The sequence below is a fragment of the Haplochromis burtoni genome, unplaced genomic scaffold (assembly GCF_018398535.1).
Source record: "Haplochromis burtoni strain Fernald_Lab_line unplaced genomic scaffold, NCSU_Asbu1 Contig_1627, whole genome shotgun sequence".
Taxonomy (NCBI): Eukaryota; Metazoa; Chordata; class Actinopteri; order Cichliformes; family Cichlidae; genus Haplochromis; species Haplochromis burtoni.
In genome coordinates, this window is record NW_024583988.1 from 5,865 (window position 1) to 27,012 (window position 21,148).

The 21,148-nt window shown below is 41.0% G+C and overlaps 1 protein-coding gene across 1 annotated transcript in view; it reads left to right on the forward strand.

The window, feature by feature from the left end:
- Positions 1–2,969: 2,969 nt before the first annotated feature.
- Positions 2,970–21,148, forward strand: part of LOC102306118 (collagen alpha-6(IV) chain) — a gene marked incomplete at its 5' end in the record, with an annotated part of 22,520 nt that continues 4,341 nt past the window's right edge. The window contains 29 exon segments of the mRNA XM_042217140.1: positions 2,970–3,023; positions 3,137–3,199; positions 3,348–3,392; positions 3,764–3,817; positions 4,675–4,741; positions 4,822–4,932; positions 5,020–5,160; positions 5,489–5,527; positions 6,425–6,520; positions 6,780–6,937; positions 7,083–7,265; positions 7,913–8,096; positions 9,195–9,239; positions 10,872–10,943; positions 11,464–11,571; positions 12,957–13,175; positions 13,328–13,486; positions 13,922–13,930; positions 16,336–16,506; positions 17,247–17,390; positions 17,770–17,892; positions 18,428–18,609; positions 18,689–18,752; positions 19,380–19,454; positions 19,894–20,001; positions 20,109–20,219; positions 20,352–20,423; positions 20,807–20,926; positions 21,017–21,133. Coding sequence (XP_042073074.1) covers positions 2,970–3,023; positions 3,137–3,199; positions 3,348–3,392; positions 3,764–3,817; positions 4,675–4,741; positions 4,822–4,932; positions 5,020–5,160; positions 5,489–5,527; positions 6,425–6,520; positions 6,780–6,937; positions 7,083–7,265; positions 7,913–8,096; positions 9,195–9,239; positions 10,872–10,943; positions 11,464–11,571; positions 12,957–13,175; positions 13,328–13,486; positions 13,922–13,930; positions 16,336–16,506; positions 17,247–17,390; positions 17,770–17,892; positions 18,428–18,609; positions 18,689–18,752; positions 19,380–19,454; positions 19,894–20,001; positions 20,109–20,219; positions 20,352–20,423; positions 20,807–20,926; positions 21,017–21,133 — 3,094 coding nt within the window.

Sequence of the window (21,148 nt, forward strand, 5' to 3'; positions counted from 1 at the left end):
TATAGCTGCAGAAAAGGCTAACATTGTTATCTTTTTACAAAAAAACAGCTGAACATGAGAGGTTTTTGGACAAAGTTTGTGTTCTTCATTCTTTAAGCACCGGTTTAAGCACCGGCACCGTTTCAAAAGTACCGATTTGGTACTGGTATCGGATAAAACCTAAACGATACCCATCCCTAACGTTGAATAGGAAGAACTACACAACATGTTGTTGCGAACGGTTGCAAAGTGAGTTCTCCAAAATTAAAATGGGCTCAGGAGAAAGCCACTTATTCGGGACAATTGGGAAATGAGTCCCTTTTTCTATAAGGATTCATCGAGGTAATCCAGTCTAAAAAATTTTCTTTTTGAAATGACGTCATTATGCTGAGGGTGGAAACGAAATGCGACGATCGCTTCCACTATCATCAAGGAAGGAATGAATGAATAATGAGTGAAAATAAAAAATGGGGAACTGACTGGACTGGTGAAAGCTGACAAGACTTGACTGACTTGACCACTACTCAAGGTTAACCTCCACCTAGACATGACAAACGGTGGATGAATCTACGTGTGTTTCTTTTTACAGGAGCACAAAGATGACGGCAACATCCTAGGTTGCATGAGCTTTGGGCTGTGCCGATTTAACCTTTGAATGCCACTTTCTGTGTCTGTGAATTTACCAGCAGTGTGTTATTCATGGACTTGTGTTCCTCACAGAGATCACTGTGAGAAAGAGTGTATACACCTGCGCAGCGCTAATATTTACATTTCTTTTCTACAACAGATGGTTAATCATTTGATTTGATCATGTGATTTACAGCAGGACACAACTTAATGATGTTTTTCTACCACAGGATTACTGAGATTTTGTATGAAGAAAACTGTAGTTACAGGCTATATGTTGATGATGAAATTACACTGTGTTGTTGAGAGAATGTTGGAGAAAATGTGAATATTACAGGGGAGAAGTGAATACAGTTTGAGACATACTGTGTTTTAAACCAGTGTTACTTCTTTTTACAGCAGAGTGTTAACTTTATGACCTTTTACAGCACCTCTGGAATCTGGATGACCGACGCCTGACCACCGGGATGATCTGTGTGTTCGGCTAATGTTTGTTGTTCTTTAAGAGTGTTTGTAAAGGATTCAGCACAGACAGACAAGTGACAATTGAACAAATGTGCAGTGGTTACAGAATAGTTACATGAGGCTCATTATCTGACCACTATTGGGCTCATGGTGGGTGACAAACTTAAGGAAAGTCTGATTACAATGTGGAATGATGTTGAGATGTTCTGTGATTTGGAGCAAATTATGGGAAAAAGTATTTAGTATTTAGTAATTAAAGATTAGTACCAAGACTTTGTGCGAATGCATCTAACTTCTGTTTGTAGAGGCAAGCAGAATAGTTTCTGAGCCTATGGCCACTCAGAAAGTTAAAAACCGACACTATGCTAATGCTGCAGCTTTATATTGAACGCATTCACAACACTAACATCTAGTTTTGTAACGCTATCGCTAATGTCAGGGAACATTTCCCCTGATATAATAGATCAGTTAAAACATGCTTCCCAAAACGTATTAAAGTAGAAAAATGCACGGCAAAAAGGACTCTTCTTTTATCTCTACAAAAAAAGGTATCAAAGAGAAAAAAATCTACAAAAATAAAAGAAACTTTTTCCTGGGAAATGTGATCCTTTTCCAGGGAGGTGACAGACTCCCTGCATCACTGAAAACAGTAGGATAGATGAACAACAACAACAAAAAATTGGAAGGGTGAAGGTGACCAGCTGACCATATACCTTTTGGGAAATACCACTGAGTGATATTTACTCACCGCGTGGGTGAAATCACCCCATGTTAGTGCTTTAGGGTCTAAGCAGACAGCAGCAGCCACATTAAGCTGTTAAATGACGAGCTGCATGAGACCGTTTTCTTAGCAAGGTGTTGTTTTTATCAGACTGAAGCAGGATTAAATCAGATCACAGCCGCACAGTGATGGAAAAACGCCACATACATCACGATAATGACAATCCTTTCTTTTGGTAGCTCTTGCTCCGAGACCTCAGTGATCTCCAGACTTTTATAAGACCTTTTGCATGCCTGAGTCAGTAAAGGTTTCACAGCTGGAAGGTCAAATAATAAACCTCAGGCTACGTGAATAAGAGACAAATGGAAGGAAAAGATGTGGAAAAATGACGTCTTTAATTCCACTTCATCAAAACTGTAAATTAGGGAGGCACTAACAGTCACTGTTATTAAATTACATGCAACAGACTTGAGGCACAACAGTGCTGCATGCATTTCAACAAGAGGAGTACGTCTACTTGACTGTCCAGCAAACTATGACTGTCGCAGACGATCCTGATTTTAGCACAATTAAATACAAAACCCACTTATCCCCCAAATTGTGACGCTTTAAATGTGCTCTAGATAAGAACTGAATGCAATGATTTGCAAATATTTTATGAATAGCTGAGAAAATGCGTAATTTTAAGAAAAATGGTTAACTGGCCAAAGGTGAGTCACATGACTGGATATAAAAAGAGCCTCTCAGAAGTAATGCAGGGCAGAGGTTCAACATTTTGCAAATTGTCGAATAATTTCATAATAATGTGCTTCAATATCAAATTATTAATACTTAAAATATGTCGTCATCTACAGCGCATAATATCAAAAGATTTGGAGAATCTGGGGGAATCCAAAGATTCCTGTTGGTTGTCTGTGATCTCTGGGTGCTCAGACGGCGCGGCATTAAAAACAGGAATGATTCACTCATGGAAATCATTCCATGGGCTCAGGAACACTTCCACAAATTCATCCACAAAATGCCAGTTAAAGCTCTACCGCGCAAAGAAGAAACCACACGTGAACAGGATCCATGATTTATTAAAGGCAATGGATGAAAAACAAATGGGGATGGAGTGCGTAACAAGGATGGATTTTTTGCTGTTGTTTACTTTGCTCTCTCGTTGCCTCTCTCAAAGGGTGACCCCGGTCCAAAGGGAACTAAAGGATACCCTGGAATACCCGGCCTACCTGTAAGTATTCAAACAGTTTGCTTGTTTATGTTTTATTTCATGCCCACCATGCAAGATGCATTTTAGGAGAAATTGTGATTCAGGAGACCTTCCTTTTTGTCGCTGAATCACAGGGACCCTTTGGCTATCCTGGAGAATATGGAGAAAAGGGCATTCCTGGATACCCCGGGAGCAGAGTAAGACTGCTGCTTTTTGGCTTCAGTTAAAGTGCATTTAGTGACATTACTGTTTGAAATTCCTTCCTTATTTCCCTTTGTGAGGGGAACTCCTCTCACCATTTCCTCTTCTTCTGTGGTGGGTGTTGTTTGTGTTTCTGCCAAGCAGGGGGCTCCAGGGTTTAACGGACCGCCCGGTGTTCCAGGACTGCAGGTAGGGTTTGTAAGACTGCAAGCACAGAGTAATATGTAAAAATGTAGTTGATGGTCTTAAATCATAGAAAAAAAGAGCAACACATTTGTTGCCCTTACTCCATGTTAAGAATCATATTCATGTGCATTCACAACCAAAAAGTCCCACAAAAACCAAGAAAAAATACAGTACATACTTCGAAGTACACTTCACATAACCTCATAATATCTATAGGAAACTCAGGAGTTACTGCATCCTCTTATTTCCTAACTCATGACAAAATATATATATTATTGTCAACACAGACACCCCTGCTGCACGGCATGATAGCCATTAGTCTTTAAACCTGTACAGTATGTTCAATTTAGATTCATTTTTCTTCTTCCACCCAGGGACCCAAAGGACGTCCAGGCACCCCAGGCTCATCGGCATACCCAGGATTCAAGGTAGAATCACTGTTCCTCTAAAGCAGATGTATGGTACAAGTCAGGGGTATTTTCTTACAGCTGTGTTTTCCTATTTATTATAAAGAGACATCAACATTTCTTACTAAAAAGAACTTTTATATCATTTGTAGTGAACCTGTGAATTTATAACACCACAATATATCAGATCCACACGCCGTAGGCATGAAGGCAGCAGCTGAAAGGGCAAAGTTTGTATAAAGCTTCTCTGCTATTTCACCAGCAGATGGGGCTACTGTGCTCACACTGATGGTAGCAATTTTTATTGCTCTATCTGTCACATATACTACTCTTGTTACAGAGGTAATGACGACTTGTAAAAGCGGATATTTTTTAATATAAAACATTAACAATAATTAAATTGCCTAATCACGGATCTTCATTTATAGACACTACCCTAGCTTAGCAGTTACAGGACATTTCATTAAACCCTTTTGACTTCTTGGTAACATATATCTAATCAGCTGATAATATGGCAGCAGTCGTATTTGGACATGTTGACATGGTCAAGATGACCTGCTGAGGTTCAAACCGAGCAAAGAATGAGGAAGCAAGGTGGGTGAAGATGCCTTGTTAATATCAAAGGAGAGCGGCTTGACTACTCTGAGCTGAGAAGAAGGCAGTAACTCAACAACAGCTCATTACAGCCAGAAGAGCAAACGAGCATCACTGAAAGCACAAAATGTTAATATCACTCTGCCACAATGACACATTTTCAGATGCACCCTCTGGGTTTTATGGTTAGCTAACTGAAAATGGTTACTTATCTATATGTTGGTTTAGAGAGATGATACCATCAATATTTCTGCTCTAACCTGTTTTTTGGGTGCACCTTGTAGGGAGACCAGGGAGACCCCGGACCCCCAGGACCTAGCTCTTTTGTTAATGGGGGTTATGCTATTCAAGGTAACACCTTGAGTTTTTTTTACACATGTGTTCCTGTGAACCACCGGCCCTTTAACCACCTCTTCTGTGATTGGTTGCAGGACCTCCAGGGGACTCGGGTTTACGTGGCTTTCCAGGACCCCAGGGTGACCAGGGACCTCAAGGCTTTCCAGGACCTCCCGGCCAACCAGGACCTGATCGTTTTGGTCCAGGTAATACACACAAATTCACACTGATCACGGAGGATTAACCACCATCAGTAATGATCTTTAGACAACAGAAGCTGTCTGTGCACACAGGTCTTCGAGGTCCTCCTGGGCCCAAAGGTGTAAAAGGAGAAGTGGGTGACCCCGGCTTACGGCCCACTGGTTTTGAAGGTTTCCCAGGACTCCCTGGGCCCCCAGGACCCAGTGGCCTTCCTGGACCTCAAGGCCCTCCAGGTACATTTACACAAAAACAGCAGATAAAGCTCTGTGGTCCTTCCCTCTCAGGCAAGCAGAAGTAGAAACCGAATATTTGAAAGTACAGCTTTATTTTTATTTCCTCCTAATTTTCTTATACATGTTTGAGCTTTGACTGTTGTGTAAGTTGTGCTCAGTTTCTGTTACTGTTGGGGTTACGGGGATTGAAGCAAAATATTTTTCAGTATATAAAAAATAGGTTTTTACATCTTAAACACAATAAAATTCAACTACTCGGTAGAAGTGAAAGACAAGACATAGAAACACTTTCAAATATAACAGCTGACTGACTTTGCTGTCCTTCAAGGCACAAACGCTGAGCCCTGCTACATCTATCCTGATACAGGTCAGTCCTACAGGTATCCCAAAGGCAGCCATATTTCTTTGAAACTCGCCAGCAACAATCACGCTGCCAAAGTGAAATTCAAAACCGCAGACTCAACTTTCACAGCCAGCATCTAGCTGCCACAATGCTTTATTTGATCACTTCTGTGCTGTGGAGGGAGCGGTTGTTAGTATAGAGTGTAGCCAGCTTCAGTCTTGGATATGAGAGGCTCTCTCTACTGATCCAAGCTGCTTCTCTCATCTCTGGTGACAAGGTGTCGCCTGCTGTGAACGTAATTCACAGATCTCACGTGGACATTAACGCTTGCTAGCAAAAGATTTCTTTAATGACTGTTTATTTCTAAAACAAACACATGGAAACACAGGAAGAAACAGTCTGTGAAACATACTGAAAGGAAATCATTGGAAAAACATCCAAAAGATGATTTCACTGGCATGGAAGATGACTGTGTTTGGGTATTTTCGTTGCCGGGGTAAGGCTCCGAACTGCAACAGGCTGTGCATGCTGCTTCTGGTGAGTAGCTCTTAACCATGACGGTCGATGTAAAATCACTGAAGGGGTTCATGTTGTTTTACATTTTAAGATGACAAAAAATAAGCCTCTCATCTTGCAACAGCAGCTTAAATCTTTTGTCAAATCTGAAAACCAAACAAAGCAAACTAACCTGATTTTAAACTGTGGTTTCAAGCCGCACTTCCGCTCTGCTGGCTTGAGTAATTCCTTTTCCGGTTATTGAAAGCTTGGTTTCAAAAGCAGAAGCAATAAATCAGTTCAAGAAACTTAAACAAGTATAAAGTGTTTGTGTAAAATCTTAAAGTAACAATTTGTGACTTTTAAAACTACTTTGCGGTCAGTGTAACCTCTAATGGGTGTAGCTTTGCGTGTGTGTTTGTGCAGGTGACTCTGAAGGTCTACCAACTGCTCCCCCTGGAGGCCCCGGGCCGCCTGGTCCCACAGGATTTCCAGGAAACATTGGTGCCAAAGGGTTTAGAGGTACACACAGATATGCAGACTTCATGAAATGAAATGATTTGTTTCTCGCAAAAAATATATTTAAATCATCGCGTTTTTCAAAATGAGTCAAAATTGTTGCCGAGAAGTGAAGAGGTGAGTGAGGAGTTTACCCACACATGAAAAGCAAGCAGCAAAATACAAATACGAAGCATTGGTATTCAAGGAAACTAAAACACAACTACTGGAAATGGAAGCAAAAGTGCGACAATCTACAATTCTTAATCCCGCCGTCCCGCAGGCGACCCTGGTGACTGCAGATGTTCTGGAGGAGACTTCTCGGGGTTAGATGGACCACCTGGACGTCCAGGAACCAATGGCAGTCCTGGCCTGCCTGGGGTGAAGGGTTTTCTTGGAGACCCCGGTTCACTAGGCTTCAGTGGTCGTCCAGGACCTAGTGTAAGCAAAACCCTGCCCTTGATATGACTTGAATGGGAATTATTAATAATAATAATCATCATCATCATCGTATTAATCATAATGATAAGTAATTTAAATGCATGCATACCAGTTTCTGAAGTTTCACATTTCTGTAACTCTGCAGGGTCCTCCTGGTCAGCGGGGCTTCCCCGGGCGTAAGGGAGAGAAGGGGGCTCCATATTACCCCACCCTAAATCTGGGGTTGAAGGGAGTCATAGGAGATCCTGGACCCAGAGGACCTACAGGTGAAACAGGAAATCCTGGAAGAGACGGGCTGCCTGGCTTCCCTGGATTTCCTGGACCCCCAGTGAGTCCTTCGAAACACAGTTTACATATTAGTTCATCTTCAGAAAGATTTTCATTTAATACGTTTTTAAAAAGACGTCCAAATGAGGATCGTTGTTTCCTCTTTCCTCTCATATATTTTCTGTCCTTTCATTTCGTTTTTTCCCCTTTCTTCTTCTTTTGTTTTTCGTCTCTCGCTGTCTTTTCATCTCATTCCCTTATTTCATTTCTTCTCCTGTATCATTTCTGTGCCTTTCTGTTCTTCCCCTTTTATTTTGTATTTTATCATCTCTTTCCTTCCCTTTTCTCTTTTCCTTCCTTTTATTTTCTTTTGTCTTCTGTTTTCTCTCCCACCTTTTCATTATCCTTCTTTTGTTTTACTCATATTTTCTACCACTCACCTTCTTTGCTTTCCCTTTTTTGCTTTCTTTACTTTCTTTTTCTTATATTTCCTCTAACTTTCCTTTTCTCCTTCTTCTTGGTTTTCTCTTTCCTTTAATGGCCTATCCTCTTTCCTGTTTCCTTATTTTCCATTCCCTCTTCCATTTCTCATTCCTTTCCTTTCTTTTCTTTCCTTTCCTTTCCTTTCCTTTCCTTTTCTTTCCTTTCCTTTCCTTTCCTATCCTTTCCTTTCCTTTCTTCTCTTCTCTTCTCTCCTCTCCTCTCTAGGGTGATGCAGGCATCGGCTCAAGGGGAGAAAAAGGATTTCAAGGGTTTCCAGGTTCTAAGGGACGTCCTGGAGGCCCTGGTGAGCCGGGCATTGGCTATGATGGAGCACCCGGCTTGCGTGGAGACCCTGGAGAACCCGGTATACCTGGTTCTCCAGGTATACCGGGTTCACCTGGAGAGAAAGGTAAATAATGGTGTTTTGAGTGTGTGTCCGTGAGACAGAGAATGACATAAAATATGTGAATGTGTGTCATACAGTCTTCTTCCACAGGGCGATATCCACACCACCTCATCCCATCACTGTCCATCCTCAGCACACAACAGTTATCGTCCTCACATGCTAGATCATTATAAGACCTCTGTGAGGCAGCCTGTCCAGGACTTGGACAGAGCTTGTGGCTCTTGTTAGATTTCCTCTTCCAAAGCAGCTTCCTGCTCTCCGTGTTTCCTCGGCTGCAGCAGCAAACGATTAACGAAATGATTAACGGTCTCCATTAATGTACTTACACACTTCACCTGCAGCCAACAATCTATAAACTGCTTCCTTAATGGAATGATTGATGCTTAATGATGATGATGTATTTGCTGATTAAGCTAAAACGACTGTGCTTGTTTAGTCTCAGAACAGGTGAGAAGTTTGATGTTTGCCATGTCTGGCTTTTTACCCAAAAATCTGCTGCTAAACTAAATTTACATAACCAAACCAAAACATCGTTTTTGTGTGTTTTTTCCTTTGCAAATCTTTTTTTTTTTAGCTTATCAACAGTCAGCTTCTAGCTACACTTTTCAGTTTTTTGCTACAGCCACAATGAATATAAAATGATGGCGGCAGCAGACGCCCGCATCTTCCTGAGACTAAATGACACAAACCTTTCGGCAGCAGCTGGCCACTCATCTTTAGTATGAATGTGTGCTTTCATACCATGACGACTGATTAATTTTTGCTTTTAATATGAAGGTTATTGTCGCTGGTAGGAGTTAAGAGAGAACGAAGTGTTTGGATGCATCGCTGGCGCACAGATGCCCCTCCTTCCTCTCTCTCCTCTCATGTTGACGGCAATAACCTGTTTTTGCCTGAACTGAATGAACTTATTGCTGATTTGCTGATACCTGTTGTGATGAAAACCCAACTCAATGGCTTTATTGGGGCATGCAAATCAACCTAACTGGCTTTGTATGCTGCCACCTTCTGCCTCTCCCTCTCTCTCTACCTGTCTTTATCTCCCCCATCCATCCATCCCCTCGTCTCTCTGACCTCCTTTGTGCATGTGTATCTATCCAGGTGAAAGCATCTGTGAAGGGCTTAATGACGCCGAGGAGGGACAGGGTGGGTAACTGATTCTTTTATCCACCAGCCAGGCTAGTGAGCCTTCGACAGAACCTCTAGAGTTAGTTGCAGGCAGACGAGCAGCTGGTGGATGAATATGCTGCTGCTGTTTACAATGGAAGCAACCTGTTTGGTCTGTCCGATGGGTTTCAAAAAACGAGCATTCCACATTCAATGAATGATGCTTCAATTATATGACTTTCAGAAACTAGAGAAACTTTTTAGGCCAGTAAACCTCCCACAAACAGTTGGGTCCAAAGTTATTGCAGTAGTGTGTAAAGAACTGTAAATGTCATAATTCATGAAACTAAAACAGAGAGAAAAGAAGACATGGTATCAATGATGACCATTAAAAATATAACCATGGGTTTTGCTTTAGTCAGGCCTGTAGGACCTCGAAGATAGAAAAGGGAAAAATTACTCAGTATATTTAGGGAGACAAAATAACTTGTGATCATAATCCAAACCTAAGCCTATAATCTGGTTAAACAAAAGTTGTTGTCTTTGTTCCCTAATTGCCAAGATTTGGGCATAAAAAGAAAGAATGATTCTGATTGCTTGGGGTTATAGTTAAGCTTAGGTTTGGCACAGATGATGACTTAGATCTCAGAGGGTTAATGATGTGATAGCCTGGATGTAAGCCATTCATTAGCTTTGGGTTGCCAGGTTATGCATTTTTCCTAAATAGCCCATGTTTATCCTTTTTATCATTCTGCCCTTGTAATATTAGTAGACCCTTGGTAAACACCTAAGAAACTCCAGTGTTTCTGCAGCTCTGTCAAAAAGCATTGTGTCAAAGATATTTTTCACAGTCTGGGAGCCCAGACTATTGTTTGAGGTCTTATTACAGCTTATAAATGTTTCATAAGGGAAGTCTTTTCAGAAAAAGCCCCAGCCTCCTTTAATCATGGGAAACATAGTGCACTCTGGAAACTACTGGCTAACTGTCAATCATTTGTTCATGACGAGGCCGATGGAAGCTTCTCGCTCCCTGCATCTTCAGGGTTTCCACTCAGGCCCAGTCAGTCAATGATTGACTGTCGAGCTTCAGGGCTGTTTATACGCGCTCGGCGTCCAATCAAAGCTGCTGAAATCTTGCGCATGTTTTCAAGCCAAGCCTCTGCTAAATGCTTTTAATTAATGAATGAAATGAAACACAAAGCCTGCACTGGATTTCTAATTCCCATTATCTTCTTAATATAATGAATTTGCTTCTAACTCCCTGCACAAAAAGTCTCTGTTGGCGTGAGTGGAGGCGATAGACAATCAGCACCTCAACAAAACATTCACTGAATATAATTATCCAACATTTTACTGTGTCACTGTGTTTATCTTGCAGTTATTTCTAATAATACATTATCACATATGTCTACAATGGTGTTAAAGTTGATGTTTCACTATACTGAAGTCTTTGTTTGTATTTAACATGTGATTTTGACCTGTGCTACATTGCGCTACTTCAACTCTTTGCCCTGATTTGATTAGTTGAAAAGAATACACAACTCTAAAACTGTGTTTATATATAAATAGGTATACATTTGTAGATGTGCTATTATGTGTCCAAGTGTTCACTCTAAATGTGTATTCAAATGCTTGAAGTCTGAATGCTAACCTGTGTATGACTGCTACCAGGACAAACTCTGCCTTGCGTATTTACGGGTGAGGCAGGAGACCCAGGCGATTCCGGTTTCCTTGGACAACCAGGTACGATTTAACAGATGTCTTATGGTGATTTTACAGCCTTAAAGCCTTAAACTCTATGATGATCACAGTTAGGCACAAACAGACACACACACCTTTACACCATATGTTCTCTGATTGGCTGCCTATCCCTCTCTATGACATCACGGATCCAAGAATAGATCGTAGTAGTTTAATTTTACACAAGATGACCTCAACATTTCAAACGTTGCCCACGTTTAATGCACCAATCTACCAATGGAACAACAGGAAATGGAGAAAAGCATAATAGGTCCTCTTTGCATGCACTTTCACATTGTTCATTTGTAGATACAGGTGCAAATTGCATGATTTTACTTTGTGGCTCTAGGTTTTGTAGTTGATCTATTAAGATTCTCAATCAGTGTTTACAGAAATAAGATGAATATGCTCATTAATAATTTTATGAAACAACTTTGTCTGTATTACTGCTTGTAATGTTGTTGTGACTATTGCTTACAAACTGGGGAAACAAATCATCAGAATGATTGTGCCTCTTTGCCAGGTCTTAAAGGTAAACCAGGGCTGCAAGGGCCCTCTGGACGTCCAGGGTTTGATGGCCCCAAAGGAGAAAGAGGAGACCCCGGCACCGGAGGCGTGCGTGGACCTGAAGGTAAAATTGCGTGGTGGGGTTTCTCTGTACCAGACTGCAATAAGATATAACATGCAAAAGTCAAATAATTACAAATGAAACTCAAAGTTTTTTTTATTGTAATGTGAATTGAATTGTGTAATTAATTTAATTATCCTCTAATCTCTGATTTAGGCCTTCTTATAATGCAATTACATGGCAGGGATAGCTGGTGTGTTTATGAATTGGACCCAAAAGCAGACACAAGATACAAAAGAAATAGAAGAACGAGGCAAGGACATGAAACTGAATGCGAACATGCAAAAATGTAACTGTGAAATAATCAAAACATGAAAATGAAAATGAGTATGAGCATGAACATGAACCCGGACAGTTGGAAACTTTGACATGAAGACAACCAAACAGCCCGACACTCAACAGAGGAAGATGGGCGACTTAAACACACCGAAGGGTAATGCTGGAAGTGGAAACAGCTGGGGAAACACAGCTGAAACAAATAAACATGATGCCACAGGGGAAGCAAAACTAAACACACTGAACATGGAAACAAGACTTACAAAATCAAGCAGGAAACATAATGGAGCATAGACACGACAGCACAAGGGTGACAATTAGAACATGGATCAGAAGGGAGAGACTAATGCACTGGCATAAATGAAAGTGAAAACACAGAGGACAGGAAACGACTCGTAAATCAGGAGACATTGATGGAACAAAAACTAGAATAAAACTCAACTAAACCCCAACTAAATGATAACACCAGAACTTAATATTATCTCAATCTTAACATAATAAAATCACAAATACAAAATAAACCCAAAACACCGGGTCACAGACCCAGCCCCTGACAGGTTTTTCTTTTGCTTCTAGTGCTGCATTTATGATTAGGCAGTTACTGGAGGCTGTGCCATAAACAAAATGACATGTTTAAAACATGTCAATAAACATGGAGATCTTGAAATGTTCGCGTTGCAGGGGCCACGTCTACAACCATGCGCATGGGCAGGTGATGTCTTCAAAGCAACCTTGGTGTTTCAAGATGGCGTTAAAATGGCAAAAAGACAGTCAGTCTGCTATCACTTTGTGATTAAATAGGATCAAGTGGTAATTACATGCAATCTGTTTGTGATAGCAGACTGATTAACTGGGACAAATTGTCAAAACATCTGTTCACATAAACTGCTTACATTCAGAGTGCACCCAGAACTTCATCTGAAATCAAAAATTCTGAATTTCCCCCACATTCAGTCTATCGATATTTAATCGTTAACCTTGATCTTTGACAGTTTCCTGTCCTTAACCTTGGTTGGTTACAACTTCCTGTCACAGAGAGAGTGATAGAGAGGGTGCTTCCAACTTCACTGTTGTGCATTTTAATGCGTTGCTCGGGATGTCATTCCCTGCAGGTTTCACTGGACCCAGAGGGGACCCTGGTATTCCAGGTATCCCAGGGCAGAGTTTTGATGGGCCCAGGGGTAAGGACGGTCTCCAAGGCCGTCCTGGAGCCAAGGGCCAGCCTGGAGAGGTGCTAGGAGCTACACCTGGATTTCCTGGTCAGAACGGTTTACCAGGAATTCCTGGAGACAAGGGCCAGCCGGGAACACCTGGAGGACCCGGAATGCCTGGTGGGTAGCAGGATTTAAGTCAGTTACTTATTTTAATAAAAACAAATAAAAACATAGTATTCGATGGGTGTCCTGAAATAACAAATGCCAGCTGACTTAGCATTCAAATGCTTCTGCAAGCAACACTTTGTAAACAAAGTCTGTTCTTGAAGGGTTTGATGGACGTCCTGGTGCTCCTGGTCGAAAAGGAGAACGCGGAGTTAACGGTTTTCCTGGTAATCCTGGCCTTCCTGGGCCTCCAGGTGACCCAGATGGTCGCATTCCTGGTCCACCTGGCCCTGATGGTAGTAAGGGTCTGAGAGGACCACCAGGTGAGAGAAAGAAATGATTTGGGGGTTTTGTTATATTTTTTGCACATTTTACACTCGAATTTGTACCTTTGAGAGATTCTTAGTGTGAATTATTGCAAAAGAAGGTGAAATATGACTTTGTTGTGATCTCTACTGAAATCCTTCACCTCTCATCCCTGCACCAGCTCTGGTTCATTCCTCTTTTGTTCACATCGTTCTTTCACAGTCTCCATCATCACAGTTGCCCGTTTGAATCGTGTTGTCTATCAAACACTGCATCACCCACGAGAATGTCTTCTCCCTCTTTGTTTTTGTATTGTTGTATTTTTCCATGTCTCTGTTCTTCCTCCTTGTCACTTTCATCTTTTTTCCCAACACCACCACCACCATCATCATCTCCATCCATCCTCTCATCCCTCCATCCTTTTTTTGTTGGTGTTGGGTCACTCGTTATAGGCTGCCCAGGTGAGACACTCTTTCCCTCGTCCCATTGTCCATCTCTCCTCCCTCCCAGCCGCGCCACCCTTGGCTTGCATTTCCTCCATCCTCTTGCTGTTGGTGTATTAGAACAAACACTTGAACTGCTGCCTTCATTTCTCATCTGCGCTGCACACAAATGTCCATCTCCACAGTGCAGTCGTGGAGTCTCGTATGGGGTGTAACACCACGTCTCTGGAAAAAAAAGATGGTAAAGGAAAGTAATTAATATGAAGGTGAATGAATACAGAGGCAAAGTAAAACATTAATGCCTATATTATTTATTATTTTCAAATTATTTTTGATTAATTGAATGGCATATTAATTTATTTATTTTCTTTTATTTTTGTTCTTTATTTATTTTTGTCTTTTGGGAGGGGGTGGAGCAGCTTACCTCCTCCAAATATAGTGTTACCTCATTATCTAAGAGACGATGACTTTTGCCTATGTTTGATGAGGTGCTTCATCATAATCGTGCCATTTGACTGTGTTTGCATCACTAACTATTTTAAAGTACATAAAACTATGATGCTAGAAGGAAATGACATCATCACACCCCACAGAAAGACTGAACCAGATGGATATTTTGTAACAGTTCTGTAAACAAAGCATTTCCGCAGGAAATGTGAAAACCACTGTTTGCTGTTCTTACTTGCAGAAACGACTAACCTCATTGTGAACTAAGTGTTTCTGTCTAATCAGTTCCAGATGTGTTTGATGAATTAACTGTAACAGGTTTGTGTGAAAATTGAAGATTTGGGGGCAAACGCTGTTTAACTCAAAGCTAGAAGCTTTTTATTTTACACTCTTGAAAGGACTTCTTATTTTCAGCGCATCCTTGCATTGATCAAAAAGTGATAAGCTGCAACTTTGCAGCACAGATGTGCTGAAAATGGGTTCATTTTTTAAGAATGTAAACAGTAGCAGTTAGTGTGCTTTAGATGGCTTAACCTTGCTAGTCTGGAATTGCACTCAGAAACAGTATGATTACCAATCGGCTGGTTCTCCTGTAATGTGAGTATCAAAATTAGCCACACTGAGCTTTCATGTCTCTGCAACAAAATCTGCAATCTGGGTGCAATTACAGACCAATCGCAGCAATGAAGTATTGTAAAGAAATGTGTGATGGCATTGTTGTTGCTGTTTGCAAGGCTGCTTTAATATGTGTGTTAAAAGATAGAAAAACTAGCTTAAAACCTGATTGTTCGGAGGTAAGTGTATTCATCATACAAAAGATAATAATACATATTATTATATTATGATACAGTTATGGTCAAAATGAAAGATTAGCCTCTTAAATTCTAAGGTTGTACCTATAAGAACATAATAAAGATAGTCTGGTCCTTAGCAGGTCTTAAAATTAGGCAAACACAGCCTCAGATGAACTACAAAACATGTTGCATTGTGTATTTAATAAACAAAAACAAAAGCAAAAAGAAGAAGCATTGCGTAAAAAGTGTAGGAGCGGTCCTACCAGCAAATTCGCCCTCAATCAGTCCTGCAATGCTCAGTGAAAATGTGCAAGAGGTACATCTCAGACTCTACAGGGCTCAGTTGTCATGTTAAATGTTAAAGGTCATTAGCAGAGATGGGCAGTAATGTGTTAAAAGTGATGTAATCCGATTACTTTTTCAAGTAGAGAGAAAAGTCAGGGATTACTACTACAACAAAGTAATTAGATTACTGTTACTTTACCGTACGCTACTGTGTTACTGCGTTACTAAGTAACAAAAAAACAGGCAGCAGACTAATTACACGGAGGATAACGAGATGATGGGAAACAGAGGGAAACACAGCTGGAACTAATCAGACATAACAGACAGGGAGGAAGCAAAACTGACAGGACAACAGACTATCAAAATAAAACAGGAAACATGAGACACACACTAAAGTATGGACTAACTGAACACAGGGAACCAAGGCAGCGAGAGACACGACTGGGAAACAGATGAATAAACATGGAGACAGAAGTTAGCATGCGTGATGGAGCATCGACACAGGGGAGACATGGAAACAGAACCAATGACTTAAATGCTGTGTTCAGCTGTGCATAAATTAATTTCTGTAAACCTTCATGAACTGAAGTAACGCTGTCAAGAATACTGAGCCAAGATTATTAGAAAATGATGTGACTGATAAAATCATGCAGAACATTATCAAGTTATTGTTGCTAAAGGTGATGCTAACTACTATTGACTTTTGGACTACATTATGAAATGTGTTGTTGTTCATTTGAGGTTGTATTTGTGTAATTTTAAAATCTGGTAAGCACCCGAAGACTGCATGCTTTTCCAGATAATTAGCCAGCAGCCCTTTTTCCATGTGTCTATATGAATGTCAGATTGTTGTCAGTGTTTTGTTTTTCTCACTGTCTCTCCTTCCATTATTGGCAGGTTTCCCTGGTCGGAAAGGAGAAAGAGGAGAACCAGGTTTCCCAGGGCCTGCTGGGATGAAAGGAACTCCCGGACGACCTGGTGCTACTGGGTTACCAGGAACAAGGGGACGCCCCGGTTTACCAGGACCAGGGACTATAGATGGAATACCAGGAACGCCAGGAAGAAAGGGTCTGCAGAAGTAGTTTTTTTGTTTGTCATTTTTAGTGGTGTCGTGTTAGATGTTGATCATGACTTTACTGACTATGATGATGGACAGAGTGATCCTACTGGTTGACTCCCACATTATAAAGGCATGGTTGGGGAATTCATATCACCATTGTACGAACATCAGTAATACGGTCAATGCTGCAATGTACTGACCATGGTGTGGTGGTGAACAAGATTACTTTATTAAGATTGTTCAGGGAGTTTTTAAGACAGCCCGATAACAATGAATTACAAAATCTGGTCAAACAATTCCAAGATATCTCACAGTGTTAGTAGAAGCCCAGATAATTAGGTTAGACAATATGTTTGCATGATTTTTAGGGCCAAGTTCAATGACCTCAGTTTCATCAGAAGTCAGAGGTCATCAAGTCTGTATGTCTGTAAGACATTCCTGCCGTTTAACGCACACTTTTGCAGGTTTGTGTCGTCAGGATTTGAGGATGGATAAACCTGAGCGCCATCTGAATAACAAAGAAAATGTGTGCTGTACCCTTGAATGATGCTGCCTAAGGGAAGCACGACCTCTCAGTTCATTTTAATTCTTATTAGCGCAATAGAGCCAACCAATGACGGGCAAACATTTCACTTTTTTTCTCTGCTTCATATGTTTCAGTTACCTGTCCAGTATTACTGACATTGTCACTGCCATTCTGCTTTGTTACAGATATCATAATAGTGACTAACTATGCTAATTTCCACAGGTGACAGAGGCATCCAAGGAATGATAGGCTTCCCTGGATTTGCGGGACCTCCTGGCAGTTCAGGATTTCCCGGAGTGAAAGGACAGCCTGGAGTGCCTGGAGCAAATGGACGCCCTGGGTCGCCTGGATTCTTTGGAACTAAAGGTAAAATATCCCCCAAAGGAATAAGTGTACTGATCCTGGGCCAATAAAAGAATGAATTAGCAATGCTAATGCTACTCCTTGAGGTTATCATGAGGCAAACTGTGTGACATGGTTACGCATGGCTACAATTCCCCCACTGTTTGTTTTGTTCCCGCCTAATACTTGGCTCTGTCACAACAGCATCTAAAGGGCACTTGCTGCAAACAATCTCACATGAACAAGTTAGACTTTTAATAGCATCCCAGATATTTAGTTTTTGTACATTTGAATTCCGTTTGTCCTAAGGCATTCCCATTGGTTGGTAGGTTTCTGCAGGGCTCACACCATTAGATGCTCATCCTAAATTTTGGGCAACATTCCTCTGTTTTTACTTTGGCAGGTGACAGAGGATTACCTGGTCCACCCGGATTTCCTGGTAGACCTTTTCCATCTGATCTTGTACAGAAAGGAGACATCGGAGACCCTGGAATAACCGGCCTTTCTGGCTTTACTGGACCCAGAGGTAACATGGTGCTTTGTTTCTTTCAGAACGTCACCGGATAATCTGAAGGGCATAAATTAACTGCAGACTTTATTAGGATCTTCTGGTGAATTTTAAATCATTTAGAGAAGAGATTCATATTTGTTACATATTTTGTTAAAAAAGGAATTTTTTCATAGATGAGGACTTACACAATTGTGGGAGCTACATAGACCGCAGGACAGATGAAAGCAGACAGAAGATCTAGTCTGTGGATACCTCTAGTTAACAAAAACAAATATCTGTACTGTGCTCTTAAAGAAGGGGGAAATTATCAGTAAACCCCTAAAAAAGCATTTTGTTACATGCTGAAAACATGCTGTACAGTTTAGCACTTTCATACGGGAGTCTCCAGATACTGACCTTCAGAGCCAGCCCCAAGTTCCCACTAGTGGAACTGCAGCTGTTCGCACTTCTGCAAAATGTAGGCTCTCTAATGAAGAATTTAACTGCTTTTTGCTGCTGTGAACATCCATCACCTTGTGTTACAAACTCTGATCTTTCTCTGGGTTAACAGGTGACAAGGGTCAGCCAGGTGCACCTGGTCGTCCAGGACGACCTGGAGCTCCTGGTTTCCCTGATGTGAGTAAAGGGCTGCCGGGAGAACCTGGCCTTTCTGGGGAAACAGGACTTCCAGGCTTCTCTGGACAAAAAGGAGAATCTGGAATTATGGGATTCCCCGGCACTGTGGGACCAAAAGTAAGAAAAGATGCATATACATGTAGCAAATTTTGCCAGGCAGAGATTAAAATTCGGATGTTTGTTTGTTTGTTTTTAGGGCAATAATGGCTTTCCAGGTTTATCTGGAAGGCCTGGAGAAGTTGGTCGGCCTGGTGCCAAAGGTAAGAGTACATATTAGTGCTGTTGGATATAAAGATATGCATCGGATGATGATATGAGAACATCTGTATTACACTATCATTTGTTTCGTTGTGTCCCAAAATAAACTGTTTACGGCAATATTGTAGTGGCTATATTAATTTCTAATAGTTCTCACGTTCTCTTCTATTTAAAAAAAACGCACTATGCATGGGCAAGCGACTGTTTTCATGCATTGTTGTTTGCAGCATGTGGCTCCGCCATCCGCTTGTTTATTTTCCACATAAAAGTGTCACAATAAAGCCGAAGATTCTGTTCCAACTTTTCAAAATAAACTGACGTGATGATAATATACAGTATTCTCAAACGTCAAATTTTGGAATATGCATTAATGAAAATACCTCAAATAAGGTACACGACACCCAGCTTCACGCAAGTTGCCCGAGATTCACAGAATTTACAGAAAATGTTACATTTTTGTGATTTATATCGTTGTCGGGACGATAAATGTGTTATATCAGGATATGAGATTTTGTTCATATCGCACAGCACTAGTACATATGAAGTCTACCATCAGTGATAAACATCTTCTTTACATCTGTTCATAATCAAATCAAACATCCTTTGACTTAAATGCTTTCTTCTCTTAGGACTACCTGGAGAAACTTTTGGTTATCCTGGAGCACCAGGACTTAAAGGCCGACAAGGAGATTCAGGGATCCCAGGTAAGACTCACCTTACTTGGTTACGGTGAAACTTTATTTGTCATGGCCATTGATCAGCAACCACTGATCAATGGCCATGAGTACCATTCACAGAGAGTTGGGGAACGGCTGCAATCACAGCAATTGTAAGATGGTGAAAGATGTACCCTTAGGCCCCCTCCTCGATTCAGAGATGGTCTTTCCCTTTTCACATCTCTGTAAATAAAGAAAAGCATCCAGCATCACATCACTTGTAGTGTTGTTGTTGTCATATTTTATAAACTTGTTGACGTGGATCAGAATTTACATTTCCTTTATATTTTATTTTTAGTAAAATAAATATATTTAGTGCAGGTGAAGAAATTCTTAGTACTGTGGGACAAGCTTTTTGGGAGATCAGAGTTGGTCTCCAATCTCTGATTTCTTCAGAAGTTTTATAACATTTTAAATATGTCGACAGGCGACCAAGGGAAAGTTGGTGAACCTGGCGATAATGGATTTTCAGGAAATCCAGGTTTCCTCGGACAGAAGGGGATTCTTGGTGAACAGGGGCGGTATGGAATAATGGGTGAGTAACTCCTAAGAAAACAAAGTCCTGTTGCAGTAATTCCTTCATGACGTCGTAGAGATTTGTATTTACAGAAAGTGTTGAGATGTCGTTTTTCTTCTCTGCAGGCTCTCCTGGTTTCCCTGGACCAAAAGGTCAGCCTGGATTGCCAGGAATAGGAAGGGGGCCTGATGGGCTTCCTGGTCGGCCTGGATTCATTGGAAATCGTGGGTTTAAAGGTGAAAGGAAAAAAGAAAATCCACTACATTCATACACTAATCTTACAATGATTTTTCCAAATGAGGTTAAAAAAATGGTCTTTTCCAGTGTTTTTAATGTTTTGTTTGTTTGTTTTATTTTTGTTATTTTAGGTTTTCCCGGACCACCTGGTTTGGATGGCCTTAATGGCCTAGCAGGACCTAAAGGCCTGTCTGGAAACCCAGGCAAGAATCACATTTCACGCACCAGCTGATTCTATATTTCTTGCTTTATTTCACAGCTCACTACTCACTCAGTACTCAGTAAACCAAAATGAGATGTACAATAAGCCAGATAATCCAAAGCTAAAGCTAATCTTAGCATGATCCAGTAAGAATAGATGAATGTATCAAGTAGTTATGGCTCGATAACTGAGGAACGATGAGCAGTTTTGCATTTTGGCCCTTTGTGTGTCTGCAGAAAAGGAAAGTTCATTATTCAAAGCTGTGAGGCATACTGCTTTGGCAAAGCTCAACCTTTTCACCCTCTTCATCAGGGTCAACATACGTCTGATTGTTTTAGGCTTGCAAAGATGAAAGATTTAACAACTTTATGTTTTTTAATCTAGGTGCAATTCTGGGAGGTAGGCCCGGCCTTTCTGGTAGTCCAGGGTTGAAGGGAGAAAGAGGTGTTTCCCAACCCGGTGTTCCAGGGTATCCCGGCCAAAAAGGACAAAGAGGAGAACCAGGTGAAATAGACTTCAATGAAATCAAAAATGTGCAGATTCAATGTGCAATAATATATATAGCAATAGATTTTTTTACTTTCTGTATATCAGGTCCTTTTGGATTGAAAGGGAGCCCGGGTATCCCTGGACCTCCTGGACCCAGATCAATAGAAAGCTTTCCTGGACCTACAGGAGATGCAGGTCTCCCTGGACTGGATGGACAGTATGGTAAATACATTTCCT